Here is a 14,340-nt window from a genome sequence, read left to right on the forward strand (position 1 = left end):
ATGGAGGTGTGATGTAGGAATAGGCTGGCAATCACGAAAAATCGGCTGCAATCGGATTTTGCAGCGATTCTGGAAGGTTCGTACTGTTCCCAGCTTGCCTGATGCACACTTGGACACTTCGTGCAGATTAAGCGGTCGACACTTTACATCAGGTTTTAAAGTGTCAGACTGACGCACGAGCGTTTCGCTTGTGCACCTGATCCACCGTTCCGTCATGCACGCGCACGTCGGCTCTTTAAAGGAGCGCAGCGAGCGTGAGCGTCACTCACTGTGACGAGCCGCTTTCTGTTTGACTGCTTTTTAAACGAGCGAAATAGTTTAAGTCATGCAACTTGCTCGCTTGAAAGTGCATCCCGGGACTCAAGTGAGACTCCACATCCACATCTGGGGACACTGGGATCCAAATCTTGCGATAATGCCAAAACATTTTTTAACAGCCACGCGGCGCTGTCTGTGCTGTAACTAGCACAGAGGTAAACAAAGTGTTGACGCTGCCGAATGGGGAGGAATAAACAAGTCCATATCAAATATCTCCAACTGGAAGAGTCGGTGAACTAATTACAGAGATCTTCGTCACGAATGCATTTGTAACGAAGGAGTTGAGACAACCCGATTTTCCTAGACTCGCGGAGGATGGTGGCCGCAGTCAATCACGAAGCAACATTGAAGGGTTATTTTCATGTATTTTCTATCGGAGACTAAAAGGTGATCAATTAAAGTGATTTAATAAATATATGGATGAATCGGTCACATTTAAATCCTTAAATGACTGATCAATGGTGGGACAAGTAACGTATTTGAATGGAGCAGCTATACGAGATTTTATATATATATATATATATATATATATATATATATATATATATATATAAAAATCCGAAAGGTTATAGAGAAAAAAAGTAAATATTACTAATATGTGCAAACTTAAGGGAAAAAACTACAGTAAGTTAATTCACTGCAAAGACGTGCTGGGAGCTGAAAGAGCTGGTCTGTAATTGTGACGATCAGATTCACAAGCTCAAGAAAATTGCGGCCATGTTTGAAAAAGCATTTTAAAAAGCTACTTGATAGAAGTAAATGCAAAACTAACAAGAATGAACATTCAAAAGTAAACTCACATTTTTACCATCATTTACAAATAGTGAATTTAAGAGTTAAAAGACAGATTTGCACAATCAGTACGTCGTATGTCGCGCCACGATGACACTGTACGTTAGGGACGATCAGACAACCCATAATCCTAATAATTCCCACCATCTTATAAAATGTTGCCAACTACACAGCAATCTCACTTATCAAATCCTTTTGCTAACTATTTATTTTAATTACATTAAAATTTAATTTAATGTTTTGAATGTCGAATTAGTTATTTCAGCCCTAAGGAAAATACATTAGAAAATAAAATACAACCAAAAATTGACAGCTATAACTGTTGCAACCGTGCTTCAGTGATCCCTGTATTTCTACAGTATTCTAGTTCATTGGTATGTTGGACTCCAACCTGCTGTACTGTATTAGGATGTGTTCTATAAGGAAATGACAAAGCACTTTCGTAAGTCCCTCTGTATAAGAGCGTCTGCGAAATGCAGTAAATGTTTTACGGTAAGTGACCATAACCATTACTGTACAGTTATCCATGTTTTTGTTGTACAATAAAGCAAAAACAAACACGGAAACAGCGTTAATCTTTAAATACCCACACGCTCCCTACCACGTGCCAGCAGGATTAACCTGTATGTGATGACAACATGTATTAGATCATTATCACTAGAGATCCGAACTGCCTGAATCATAGCGCGACTGCACCAGCAGGGGGAGCACTTTACAACATCACCTCTACTACCGCGCGGCCAGTTGAGCCAGAGTTTACGGGAATGATTTCCGCCCCCTTAAGTTGATGAAATCCGGAGCGGCCTTAATGTCGGAAGCGCGAGTGCTGCTGCAGGCTTCCCCGACTCGAGGCCCGACGGACAGAAGCCAGGAGCCTGGCCACAGATGTGGATGATGACATCACTGATGAGGTAACAAGGCCCCTGGGCCCTGGGGACAGCAAGTGATATTGAGCTATGAACTGTGATCTAGGGTTTCTGAAGGCAGGTTAGATACTTGATTCATTAATAATAATAATAATAATAAATTACAAATGTATTAAATGATAAAATTCAAGTGAGAGATCATTATGAGAACGGGAAAGTACACCTTCAGTACATAAGGCATGAAAGCGCCTGAGTGTCTCTTGCCCTGTATGAGTCACCCGCGATCTGAGCAGAAGGCATCTAGCACAGACAACAGCGCCTGTATCAAACCCGCACCTGGATGCGTGGCACTCTGTGAACCTCAGCCGCCTGGTGTCCCTAACGACGAGGTCCATGCTGGAAAACACCCGAACACATCAAACCGGAACAACGCAAAGTCCCTTCAATTAAGGCCCACTGCAGATGCCTCTGGTGGAGATGGGGGCACAGGAAGAAAGGGAGGAAGTAGAAAAAGTCTGGAAGGAACATGCCATTAAGTGCAGGTGTCGAGCTGAATTTGACTCGGTGCACAGGCCAAACGGGACAATACCGAGCCCCCAACCCACCACCCAGGTCCGAGATCTACAGGCGTGATAAAAGCGCCCGTTTTCCCGAGCACTGAGGTCTGCTCCGTCACATTACTTTAATGGCTACGTTTCAGCCTGGGGTTTGGGAAACTGATCCAGGATCAGAGGAAAAAAGGGGGTGCAGGAGCGGGGGCATGTAACCAGAGGAAGATTTATGTCCAGATACAGAGCTGGAAGCATTCTTCTCCTCCTCTCGTTCCTTCTCCTCTTCTTGGACCTGTGCAGACACACACACAATCTGCAAAAATGTATGACAAAGATCACATGGAAACCCCACACACTGCAGGGCACAGCCAGGCAGGCTCGCTCACTGACTCCCTCACACACACACACGCACCTATAACAAGCTTGTGTTGCAGGGGCATGCCAGCCTAAATGATGGCACATTTATACTAGCCTAATCCTCCCTCTGCAAAACAAACTCTCTGTTATAAGTGCAGCATTTTGATGTTGAAAGTTCTTTTCAGAACACGTATACACGTTGGTCGCTGTCTCCATAGGTTCCTTTAAAATGCAAGTTTGCAAACACTCCTTGTGTGCCTTCAACGCTCGGGCCGCCTCCCTTGCTCAGCTATCTGAGAACACATCAGCACTGGGGCCACCATGGTAGAAGCCCACATCAGCTGTTAGAGCCCAGCGGCTGGGGTGTAAAGTTTTACCTGCTTTAGGGTACGCTCACACAGCAGAGTGGATTCTGACGAATATCTGCGTGAAATCCTCCCGAGATGAGTTTTTCCATTCGGCAAATGAGTGGAGCAGATTTTTATGGTATGGAGTTTGGGCAGGATGTTTGTTTATTTCGTCTCACCCTTATTCATTATTTATTATTACTCTCATATCATCGGTTTTGGAAATGTAATCTTATCCATTCTGAGTAGGTGTACAAAACATTAGCTATGTGCTTGAATTAGCTAGCTAGCGTTAGCATGTCTGTCTTGAACATCACCAGCAAACAAACGTAAACATTTGTTTACAACAGTGAAATATTCACCTGCGTTACCAGCAGAGATGGACACAGCTTTCCAAGCTTGGTTTGTTATTTTGTTGTTTTTTTTTAATTGTGGTATATTGCTATAATCTTAGCTTGGTTCATACAGCTTTGGACTCTCCCACACAGCTAACATGATTTCCCACATCCAGTTTGTCTATGAGTCTTCTGATTTACATATGCACACCCCCTTATTCCCCATGAAGTCAAAAATGTTTCCACTTCAGAAATCCCCTGGGTGATGTGAACGCACCCTAACTGCGGCCTCGGGGTTGGCTGTAAAATCACCACAGACCACATCACACATCCGTTCAGACTTCACGGACATATTCATCAATCACAGAAAACAAGGAATTTCACGCAGTGGAGAGCAAACATTTCAGGAATGTCCTCATCCATCAGTGGAGGGAGGCTTCATCTCCACAACAGCTCTGCTTCTGATCCGCAAGACCAGCCAAACACAATACCACCTTCCCTCCTCCTGAGTGAGAGAGAGAGAGAGAGAGAGAGAGAGAGAGAGAGAGAGAGAGAGGGGGCAGGTGCAGGCAGTAACACCCCTCCACCCTAAAACCCGTGGCTCTCTTCCCAAACGTACCACACTGACTCATTGTGCTGCCCAACCCCATGACAGGCCCGGCAGCAGCTGCCTGGCTCTGCCCCGTATTAACACCAGTGCCAGTGGGGCGGGGGGTGCCAGCGGACCCAGAACAGCAACTTGAGCTGAAGGTGGGCTTCTGCTATGACTGGAGTGAACAGAGGAGTTCTGGCTAGCCAACAGCTTACACAGGCTTCTCCATATCAACAGTACGCCAAGAATACACCGATTTAAAAAGAAATAACATCCATAAAATCACCTGAGTACACAAATTTAGCCTTCACTGTGTAACATACATCAGACATGTCGATGTGTCGTGTAAAGAGCATTTAAAGAAATACTTCGGTTTCAGTGTCTGCCAACCCGGGTTTAAAAATTTTGCACAAACAAATGTATCAACTGTCTCAGTCGTTATTTATTACCTTCCCAGCGTGAGAGTACAGCTATTAACAAGACAAAGCTCATACCCTGTTTTACAGCTCTGCCAAGGGCCATACCAGCCCAGGATCTCTTTACTGAGGAATTACAGAAACTGCAAAAAGCCAGCATAACAAATGGCGACTATTTATTTAGTGCTGCTAACAAATTTATGGTGATTGAGTTTATATGCCAATACAAAATCCTTTAATTACACATTGACAGGTAACAGTTCTATGTATCTGCTCTGAAGTTGCAGACGTGGTGCTCCAATTTTACCAAAAGCTCCACAATGTTAAGATGTACGACGTAACACTTTCTACCAGTTTAGCTTGTTCCTTGTGCCATAACTCCCTTGGAAAACTCACAAGCCTCCAGATGAAGAAAAAAAGACAGACACCAAACAGGCTCATTCTTTGTAAACAATGGAAATCAAAAACCCCTGGCTCACGGTGAGCTAATGAACATTTTTTTCAGAGCTCACAAGTAGTCTCAAGTATCGTCTCCATCATTAAATGCAGCTGCGGACAAAGCTGAAGCAAACAAAAAGGCAGCGGGGATTAGAGCTGGACACGGCTTTATACGCCGTTTACTCGCACGCTAACGAAACATGAACCGTGAAGAACCGTGTAAGATACGCAGGTCATGGGGTTAACATCTGACCTGGCTTGCGGAATGTCACACAGGGAAAAGGGGGGACGTTTAAGCGGTTCTGAGCATACACTGCGACGTGGGTGCTCGCAGTTCAAAAATATTCAGATGTAGTGACGTCAATCACAAGGCCCAAAGAGGCAGCCTTGTCACTAAATAAATCCGACTTCTGACGGTTTTTAAAAAAATGGATATTCAACCTAGAGACAACTGTTGCACACCGCAGACGACGCGGCGTACACAAAACGTGAACGCACGATTCCAAACGCGCGGAATCGCGTCGTCGGGGTGCACAGCTCTTCCAGGCTTACCGAGGTATCTGATGTCGAAGCCTTGCGGCGGTTTGAGGGACCTTCTCATCCAAGCCTCCCTCAGCACCTCCAGGTGATGCTCCTTCCCCTGGATCAGTAGCACATGCTCGTCTATCCAGCCCAGGAAAAACGTCTCCGCTATGGCGTCCGCTACCATTTTATTCCAAAAATATTTCATGTTCAGCGATTTGAAATCGGCGAATATCTCATAACCGGTGTGGTGGTGCGGCGGTTCCTCGCTCTCCGTCACACCGGGCGAGTCATCCGCCACAATCCGCGAGAGCACAATAGCAAGGGAGTGAGGCGCTATCTGCAGGAACGGCTCCATTCTCGTGGATGTCAGAAATGATACATTCCATTCACGACTATGACGGCGATTTCCGGACAAGACAAGGCGATGATCTTCCGAAACAAACGCACCGTTTTCAAACAAAGAGCTCGGGAGTAGCGGTTAGTTCATCTGACCTCCCTCGCGGGCGGTGTAATGAATGAGAATCATTTTGTCACGGACAAGATCGTCATTCGTTACACGAAGCAAAAAAACCAAACAAACAAAAAAACACCCAACCTCATTGTAGAATAACAGTTTACGGGGGGGAAAAAATCAACTGGCGTGAAAGGCAGAAGGTACGAGCGCCGTGACTGTCCGTTGAGAGCGTTTCACCTCATCCATTTCTCACCTTCACGAGCATCAGCGAGAACACGGGATTCCCCTCCAAAAGGGTCGTGGCGCTATCAGTTAATCAAGCGCACAAATACGTCCGCATACGACAAAACACAAATACCAACAGATTTGTTAAAAATGAAGATCAGATCATGTCCGAACGAGTAAGGCAATGAATATAATTAAATTGGGTTGTTTTTTTTGTTGTTGTTTTTCCCGACGAGATGCAGAGCGCCTCGCGCCGGTGTGTAACGACAGCCTCCCTGGAATCACCGTGAGTCAGTTTATTACCTTGACGCTTGCGCTGTCCAAAAGGTTCGCCGTGGCTCCCCCTACTGGAAATGCGTCGTTACTGCAACGCTTTTACAGCACTCAGACGGAGTGGGCGCGCCTTACGCGAGCAACAGGTTCAGGTGTTTTAATGCCTTTTGACCATATTTATTGTTGGCAAAAGAAAATCTTCTCAAATCAGTTTTGACTTTACACTGTCAAGTGGTATTACAGTAAAAAAAAAAAATATATATATTCAAAATTGTATAATCATTCAAAAATTTGTTACTCTCATATTGCACCACAAATGTAATAAAATGTAAACACAGATAGGAGTAGATGATATTACAATACAGTGATCCTTAGGTTACACACTTCTTCCATACTAGTGTTAAAAATGGACGTACAAATCTTTGACAAATTTGGCATGCACAGTAAAGACCTTTTGTCTATTTTAGAGTAGAATGTTTTCTTCCTTCGTGGGATACTGTACTGGATTCCAGCACTAGAATCACTTGTCAGACCCATCACGCCTAGCATCAGACAGGTGATTGACGTTTGGGAGTCTTCGGTGTTTCCTGGTTCTTCCCTTGACATGCTGCTCCATTGCAGCACCTAGGTAAGGATATGCCTTACGTCACAAACATGCAGTACACAACAATCAAAACAAAGGCATGATGGCCGACGCCAAGGGCCCCGTTGGCCTTTGTTGGCTCCCAGACAGAGATGCAGACATGCATCCGTGCTCATCCCTGTCTCTTTCCAAACAGCTGGAGCAGGGATGTAACCCCATCCTTTCGCTGGGAAACCAGTATTCCACTTTCTTGTATGATTATCAAAGAATGAAACAACTTCTGGACAAGCTGTTAAAGGAATACTTCAGCCAAAATTCTAACGTGGCTAAAAATGAATGAAACTAAAAGGAGAGCAGTTAGCATGATTCGTTTTGCATAATCCTAAATGCCCCCTGCTGGCATTCCATTCCTTAATAGCTGGGCTTAGCATTTTTCAGTGAGGTGTGCCTGTAAGGGGAGGGTTAATTGGAAGTTGTATATAAAGATCTGTCAGGAGATCAGTTATCCACTCTCTGAAGGTAGTAATTCAGCTGGAGAAGCTGTTCTGAGCACAATGCCCAAGGGAAACTTTAAGCATAAGTGAGTGTGTGCTAAGGCGTAGCGTAAACAAAGACCTACCAGATAAGACTAGCAACTTGTGAGAGGTCCTCTGGGAGGGGCATGCCGCGCGTCTCTGGCATCAGGGTACCGAGGAGGCCGGCTACCACCGTCAGCACTCCCATGAAGATGTAGGGCAGTGCCTGATCATAATGACCTGAAAAAGCAGCAACAGGTCAGCTGGAGTCGCTGCACAGGGTCTGATAAGGAACACACAGACATCAGATGCTGGAAATGTGCTCTTGATCAACTTAAATAAAGATAATAAAGGAATTAAGGATTGAAGGTTTGAGCATTAAAAGCGATGTTGTGGTTTGCATTTTGATATTGAATTTATTTGCATAATTATGAGTAAAATGAAACGTTTGCAGTGATGGTTTGCATTGTAGAGGTCAACAGAGGAAAAAAAAACCTGTTTCCTTGTGTTTGAGCTACAGTGACTCAAATATCTGAAAAAACGGCTAATACACATTGATATTTTTAGACACATTTAGATGCATGTAACATGTACACCCGCACACACATACACACACTCCCTCCCTCTGAAGCGGGGATTGCCCTAGGCTCAAGTTCTTCACTCTGAAGCCCCGTCACTGTGTCAGCAGTAAAAATCTCCACCTGTTGCACCACGTTTTTCAGTAAGTCAGCATAAAGAAGATAAATCCCAAACAAGACACATCTACACCATTACACACCCCAAATGAGGAGCTTTCTGTCGAGAACAAAGTGTAACCTGTTATGATTTTATTAGTTCGTAATTTTTTGTGCAGGAGTTCACTTCAATTAGATTCTGTTCTAAAGTCATGGAACAAAGTTGGGACTGGTAGACAGACCCAAACCCTTTTCTATATTTTCCTAGAACCAAAAGCGTTTTAATAAAGAAGTTTCAATTTATTAATGCTCTGATTCATCTCAAGTTAAAAAACAAATCAATGTTCTCTCCTAAGCAGACACAAATATCAAATCTCAGGAATACCATGTCTGCAAATATGCAACACGCAATATCTGTGTGTGCATCAAAGTAATACAAATGTTCACTGTAAGTCAGGAGAATTATTTTTAAAAACTGGTTTTGTATAAATGATGCTAAAGGAAATTTTGTCTAAGTGTGGTGAGTGACATGTGGCGAGTGACATGTGTGCAGTGAGTGACGTGTGCGGTGGGTGACGTGTGTGTGGCGAGCGGGCCGGCTACTCACTGACAAACAGGAAGAATGGAGCGACGGCGCTCCCGATCTTGGAGCAAGTGGAGCAGACCCCCATGCCCATTCCTCGGACCACGGTTGAAAACTGCTCCACCGTGGAGATGTAGAGCACGGAGAACGCCGCCATCACCCCCAGTTTGGCCGCCGCGGCTAACACGATGGTCACGGCACCGTACGCTGCAGAAGGATGAGCCTGTATGGCAGCAGTTAAAGCAGACCGCGTACCAGGACGAAGGACTGTATGGCGGGACTGTAGGTGGCGCTGGCGTGCTCACCTGGGGGCACGGCGTGGGTGAGGAGCAGAACCAGGCCGGCGCTCCGGAGACCCCCAGCAGGGTCTACGTTCATGTTGGCCGTGCTCAGGGACAGGCCAAAGTAGCTGATTGTGATGATGAACCTGAAAAACACCAATTATTCTCCTTTTCTTTTAATGAATAATAGTAGTATAGCATATATTACAATATGTAGTATATATACAAAATGTATGGGCACATTCACACTGAATGCAGGGAGTTAAACCAATACTTTGTTAAAATGGAAAGGAAACTGTCCAGCATCAGCAGGGCTACAGTTTTACACCATATCAAAGCACAGCAATACCATTCAGCATATGGTGACCACTGTGTTCATCATATTACACTGTTAAATATCACACACCATATCACATGGGGTTTCATATTACACACCATATCGCACTGTTAGATATCACACACCATATCACACTGTTTGATACCACATACCATATCACACGGGGTTTCATATCACACACCATATCACATTGTTTGATATCACACACCATATCACACTGTTTGATACCACATACCATATCACACTGTTAGATATCACGCACCATATCACACTGTTTGATACCACATACCATATCACACTGTTAGATATCACGCACCATATCACACTGTTTGATACCACATACCATATCACACTGTTAGATATCACGCACCATATCACACTGTTTGATACCACATACCATATCACACTGTTAGATATCACGCACCATATCACACTGTTTGATACCACATACCATATCACACTGTTAGATATCACGCACCATATCACACTGTTTGATACCACATACCATATCGCACTGTTAGATATCACGCACCATATCACACTGTTTGATACCACATACCATATCACACGGGGTTTCATATCACACACCATATCACATTGTTTGATATCACACCATATCACATGGGGTTTCATATTACACAGCATATCACACTGGGTTAAATATCACACACCTTATCACATGGGGTTTCATATCACACACCATATCACACGGGGTTTAACATCACACAACATATCACACTGTTGAGTAGAGTAATGTTCCTCGTTTTTGTGGTTCTGATTAGGTCCATGTATGTGTAAGAAACAGCAGAGCTTTGGGACACACCCTTCCAACATCAGAAAACACACACACGCATAGACACACACAAGGCAAACACATTATGATGGCCTCTGCAACACTGGATTTGCTTAGTAACTGGACACTGATCACAGCCACATATTTTGAGGACTAGTGTGTGATGATGACTACCATTCCCCTTTACCTCAGGGATGAGTACGGGTGGTCCCTTAAATATGACATTAGGTGGGGTGATGCCGTTTCTGTGGGCCGCGGCTCCAACGATGGCGTCGGCCTCTTGCACTCGACCCTTAGCCAGAAGCCAGTGAGGAGACTCAGGAATCAACCTTACAGAGAAGCAGTGGGAAAGCAGAGAGCACCAGTGTGTATACCTGTGCCGCCTTTACAGTAAGTGTGGATTCACTTTGTACACTCTTCCAGGAAATCCAAGGTTAGATTTGCATAACATCCGTGCATACTTCACAGAGTTACATAAGGCTGAATGTTCTGAAGATGTGTGTTTACAGTTCAGGTACATCATCATGGACCAACAGCACCATTGAACAGCAGCGCTAATGAAAATCATGGCTGTGTCACTTTTGGTTTAGAAGAGCAGTTTGTGCAGCATCAGAGATGACTGTGTTTACATTTGCATCTACATTTACATTTACAGCATTTAGCAAACTCTCTTGTCCAGAGCGACTTACAAAAGTGCTGTGTGATTAACTCATAGAATACATCCTAGTACAGTACAGCAGGTTGGTGACAGATTTGTTTCGACAATGTTAACATACAGTGGCCAGTTGAAATTCTCGAATTAGTCTGTGTGTTGGAAACTGATGAACTGATACAGTAGAGGCCGTTCACAGAGCACCTTTCTAGACATCTAGAGTGAAAGTTAATGTCCGTGCAGAATCACCAATGTCACTGCAGCACGGACCCAATTAAAAGAAGCCCTGCTGTAGTATTCTACCTTACCACCAGAGGGGGATGTAGAGTAGTCCCGGCAGGGTGAGGACAGCGAGCAGCAGCCTCCAGCTTCTCACCAAACAGGCACAGAGAGGAAGGAGAGCGTAACCCAGTGCGGACACACACATGTGCCCAGCACGGAATATATCACGCGCAAATTCCGCCCCAGCAGCTCACAGCCTGATAGAGAGAAATGCAAACAGGGACACTTTATTACTGTTAATTACTGTTATTACTATTAATACGTTTCAGCACACCACTACTTCAATATTTCCACATAGTCACTATTAATATACAGTATTTAGTTTACTTTTCCATCAGATTATTGTGCTTGAGTATGAGAAAGACACTATATAAGTGTAAATAATAATAATAATGTATTAAAATATCAGGAAGTGCTTCCTCAGGACCCTTCTGTGGTCATATTGTTTATTTTATCTACTTCCTGTTGTATATTCTGTATATGTTGAGTGTATTTAGTATATTATTGTCATCTCGTTATTAGTTACGCATCAATGCCCACACAAACATCAGCGCATGAATGAAACTTGACTTGAACAAAGGTTAGTAGACAGGGAAAGTGAATTGGCTGGACTAGGCGCACCTGAAGCTCAACACTGCTGCCTGTCACTCTGAATGGTTCTGTAATCAGCACTCTCCTTACGTGACACTTACTATTAAAAACGGGTCTGGCTCCGGGCCACACCAGTGCTGAGAGTGAATGAACCTATAGCGTCGCTGGATGTCCTCTGCCCTGTAGTGTGCAGTGAGAATTCTTGTGTAAATCTCAGGTTTCTTTCCTTGCTGGGGGCAAGTGTTCTTCTGCAGAATGAGTGGAATGGCGACAAGAATGACAGCGTTCTAATCTTCATAAAATCTCCCTCGGAGAATAATGGTAGAACTACTTCTCATGTGGATCTGATAATACTCTGGCTAGTGCTAATGTCTCCGGCTAAGGCTAATGTCTCTGGCTACTGCTGATGTCTCCGGCTACTGCTGATGTCTCTGGCTACTGCTAATGTCTCCGGCTAAGGCTGATGTCTCTGGCTACTGCTGATGTCTCTGGCTACTGCTGATGTCTCTGGCTACTGCTGATGTCTCTGGCTACTGCTGATGTCTCTGACTAAGGCTAATGTCTCTGGCTACTGCTAATGTCTCTGGCTACTGCTAATGTCTCTGGCTACTGCTGATGTCTCTGGCTAGTGCTAAAGTGCTTGTATGAGGCTTCCTTTACTTGCCCAGGACAAAGGCTGCCATATAGTGAGAGATCTGCTCGATGCCAGTGAGGGGAAAAAAACGCAGAACATCCCCTAGCTGTTGGTGACCGCCTGCACCAGGCTGCACGCAGTCTGGATCGACATAGTAACGAAAAGAACAAAATTGCGGCCGAAACGGCAAGGACACAAAGGTAGACGAGACCATGTAAATAGCCTTTCATAGTGCATCCAGGCCTGAGGAATCAGAAAGAGGCAGTGCATGTTTTGAGTGTTGCAACTTTAAAACAAGAAAAACTGACAGGACCGGGCATGTTGGTAAAGTATTGTAGAGTGCACGTCACAGATCTTTCTACTCCTTTATTTACAGTGAAACAGTAAGCAGGATGGACTTGTTTATCCGTTACTGTAATCCACAGAAGGGGCTGCTGTCTGTCTCCTCTATTTCTGTCTCTCATTACCTGTCAGATAATTCTCCTGACACGAAAGATCCCGTGAACACGCCCAGGAAGAAAAAAGAACAAGCTGAAGGGACCTTTCCAGGCATCACTGCACACCAAGTCCCACTGTGGAGGAACACATGTACAGACGCTCAGACCGTCACCAGACGCTCCAGACGTACACACTCTCAGACGAACACACTCTCAGACGAGCACACTCTCAGACGAGCACACTCTCAGACGTACACACTCTCAGACGAGCACACTCTCAGACGAGCACACTCTGAGACGAGCACACTCTCAGTTGTGATCTGTTTCAGCTCGAAAGCAAAGTTTGAGCAAAGTCTGAGCACTGGGAGCTGTAGAAAGCCAGAATCCAGCCCAGTTTGGGGATTACTTTGCTCAAACACACTTGATTCAACACATTAGTTAAGTATTAAGTTTAGAGATGTAATGACTAGCCAGCTGTCTCTGTTCTTTCTTCCTAAAAGGACCTTGAATGTTAAACGTTTTAGGACTAACACCCAAAGTATTGTCTTTATATGACATCTGTAATGTTCTCTAAGTGAAGAACACAGCTACTGATCACAATATACCACATCTTTATAAACACACGGCTTTAATCTTAAAGATCTTAGCGGCGTTTCAGTGTAAAGGTCGCTGCATAGCCTTTGAGCGAGCCCGAGCGTCTCTCCACAGCAGCGGCACGATCCGACAGGCTGGCATGAAAACTGAGCAGCGTGTTGACGAGAGAAGGATCAGAGTCCAACCCTACCGCTGATAAACGGGTTATGTGAGGTGGGCAGCGGACTAGAATCACACACACATGCAGACCTGACCTCCAGCACAGCACTAATGTTCCCAGACCTCAGTGTAACATGTTAACATTTACCGCCGATTTACTTTTGAATATTCAGTAGTGTTTGTAAAAGTGTCCTTGGGTATGAGAAAGGCACCATGTGAGTGAAAATGTGTGTGTGTCTTACCTGAGTGACTATAGTTGAGTAATAGTGCTCAGTGCTCTAGTCCCAGCCTCCTACACACGGCTCCATGGTGTTACTGAACTCCTCTGAGCTCTCGTTCACATGCTGGTGCTGTAGACAGCTGCTGGCCATGAAACCCTTACCGGACCCGAAGTCCGCCGGGCTCAGAGCGTCTCCACTGGCGTTCGGCTAGGACATCCTGCAGCGGTAGCTCGGAGTGTCGGCGAGGAAGACCATGGCCATGCCAGTGTAGCCATTGGGCACAGTACTGAGGCTGAGCAGGAGGAAGATGCTGACCTGGAATGGCCCCCAGTCGCCCAGGAAGTCAGTGACCTCATCGTAGTCCAGAGAAGGCATTCTTCTGAGGAACAACCAGGAAATGCAGCCGTGGGGGGGCTACGCAGGAACCAGCCACCAGAGAGCTGAAGATCGAAGTGCTAGTTTGGGAGCATCAGCCAGTCGAGCCCCATTGCAGTTGATCAAATCTAGATTCCTGC

At 45.0% G+C, this 14,340-nt stretch overlaps 1 protein-coding gene and 1 pseudogene across 4 annotated transcripts in view; both read right to left on the reverse strand.

Moving 5' to 3' along the window:
- Window positions 1-6,526, reverse strand: part of stox2b (storkhead box 2b) — a 45,682-nt gene extending 39,156 nt beyond the window's left edge. The window contains exon 1 of one of the 3 annotated variants that reach the window (XR_014123321.1): window positions 5,565-6,524. Coding sequence is in view for 2 of the 3 variants with exons in the window: in XM_027017100.3 (XP_026872901.2) it covers window positions 5,565-5,892 (328 nt within the window). In the remaining variant the exon portion in view is untranslated. Of the gene's footprint in view, window positions 1-5,564 lie in introns of all 3 variants that reach the window. The other 2 variants (XM_027017100.3, XM_027017102.3) reach the window with 2 other exon arrangements.
- A 130-nt stretch (window positions 6,527-6,656) lies between these two features.
- LOC113581747 (organic cation/carnitine transporter 2-like) lies at window positions 6,657-14,340 on the reverse strand (annotated as a pseudogene). The gene is made up of 10 exons (XR_014123323.1): window positions 13,847-14,340; window positions 12,885-12,986; window positions 12,445-12,601; window positions 11,216-11,386; window positions 10,443-10,584; window positions 10,193-10,286; window positions 9,150-9,272; window positions 8,869-9,051; window positions 7,692-7,827; window positions 6,657-7,113 (listed from the first exon to the last, which is right to left on the reverse strand). The product of XR_014123323.1 is annotated as an organic cation/carnitine transporter 2-like (transcript).

This window comes from Electrophorus electricus, chromosome 4 (genome assembly GCF_041902795.1).
Source record: "Electrophorus electricus isolate QZ-2024a chromosome 4, ASM4190279v1, whole genome shotgun sequence".
NCBI lineage: Eukaryota > Metazoa > Chordata > Actinopteri > Gymnotiformes > Gymnotidae > Electrophorus > Electrophorus electricus.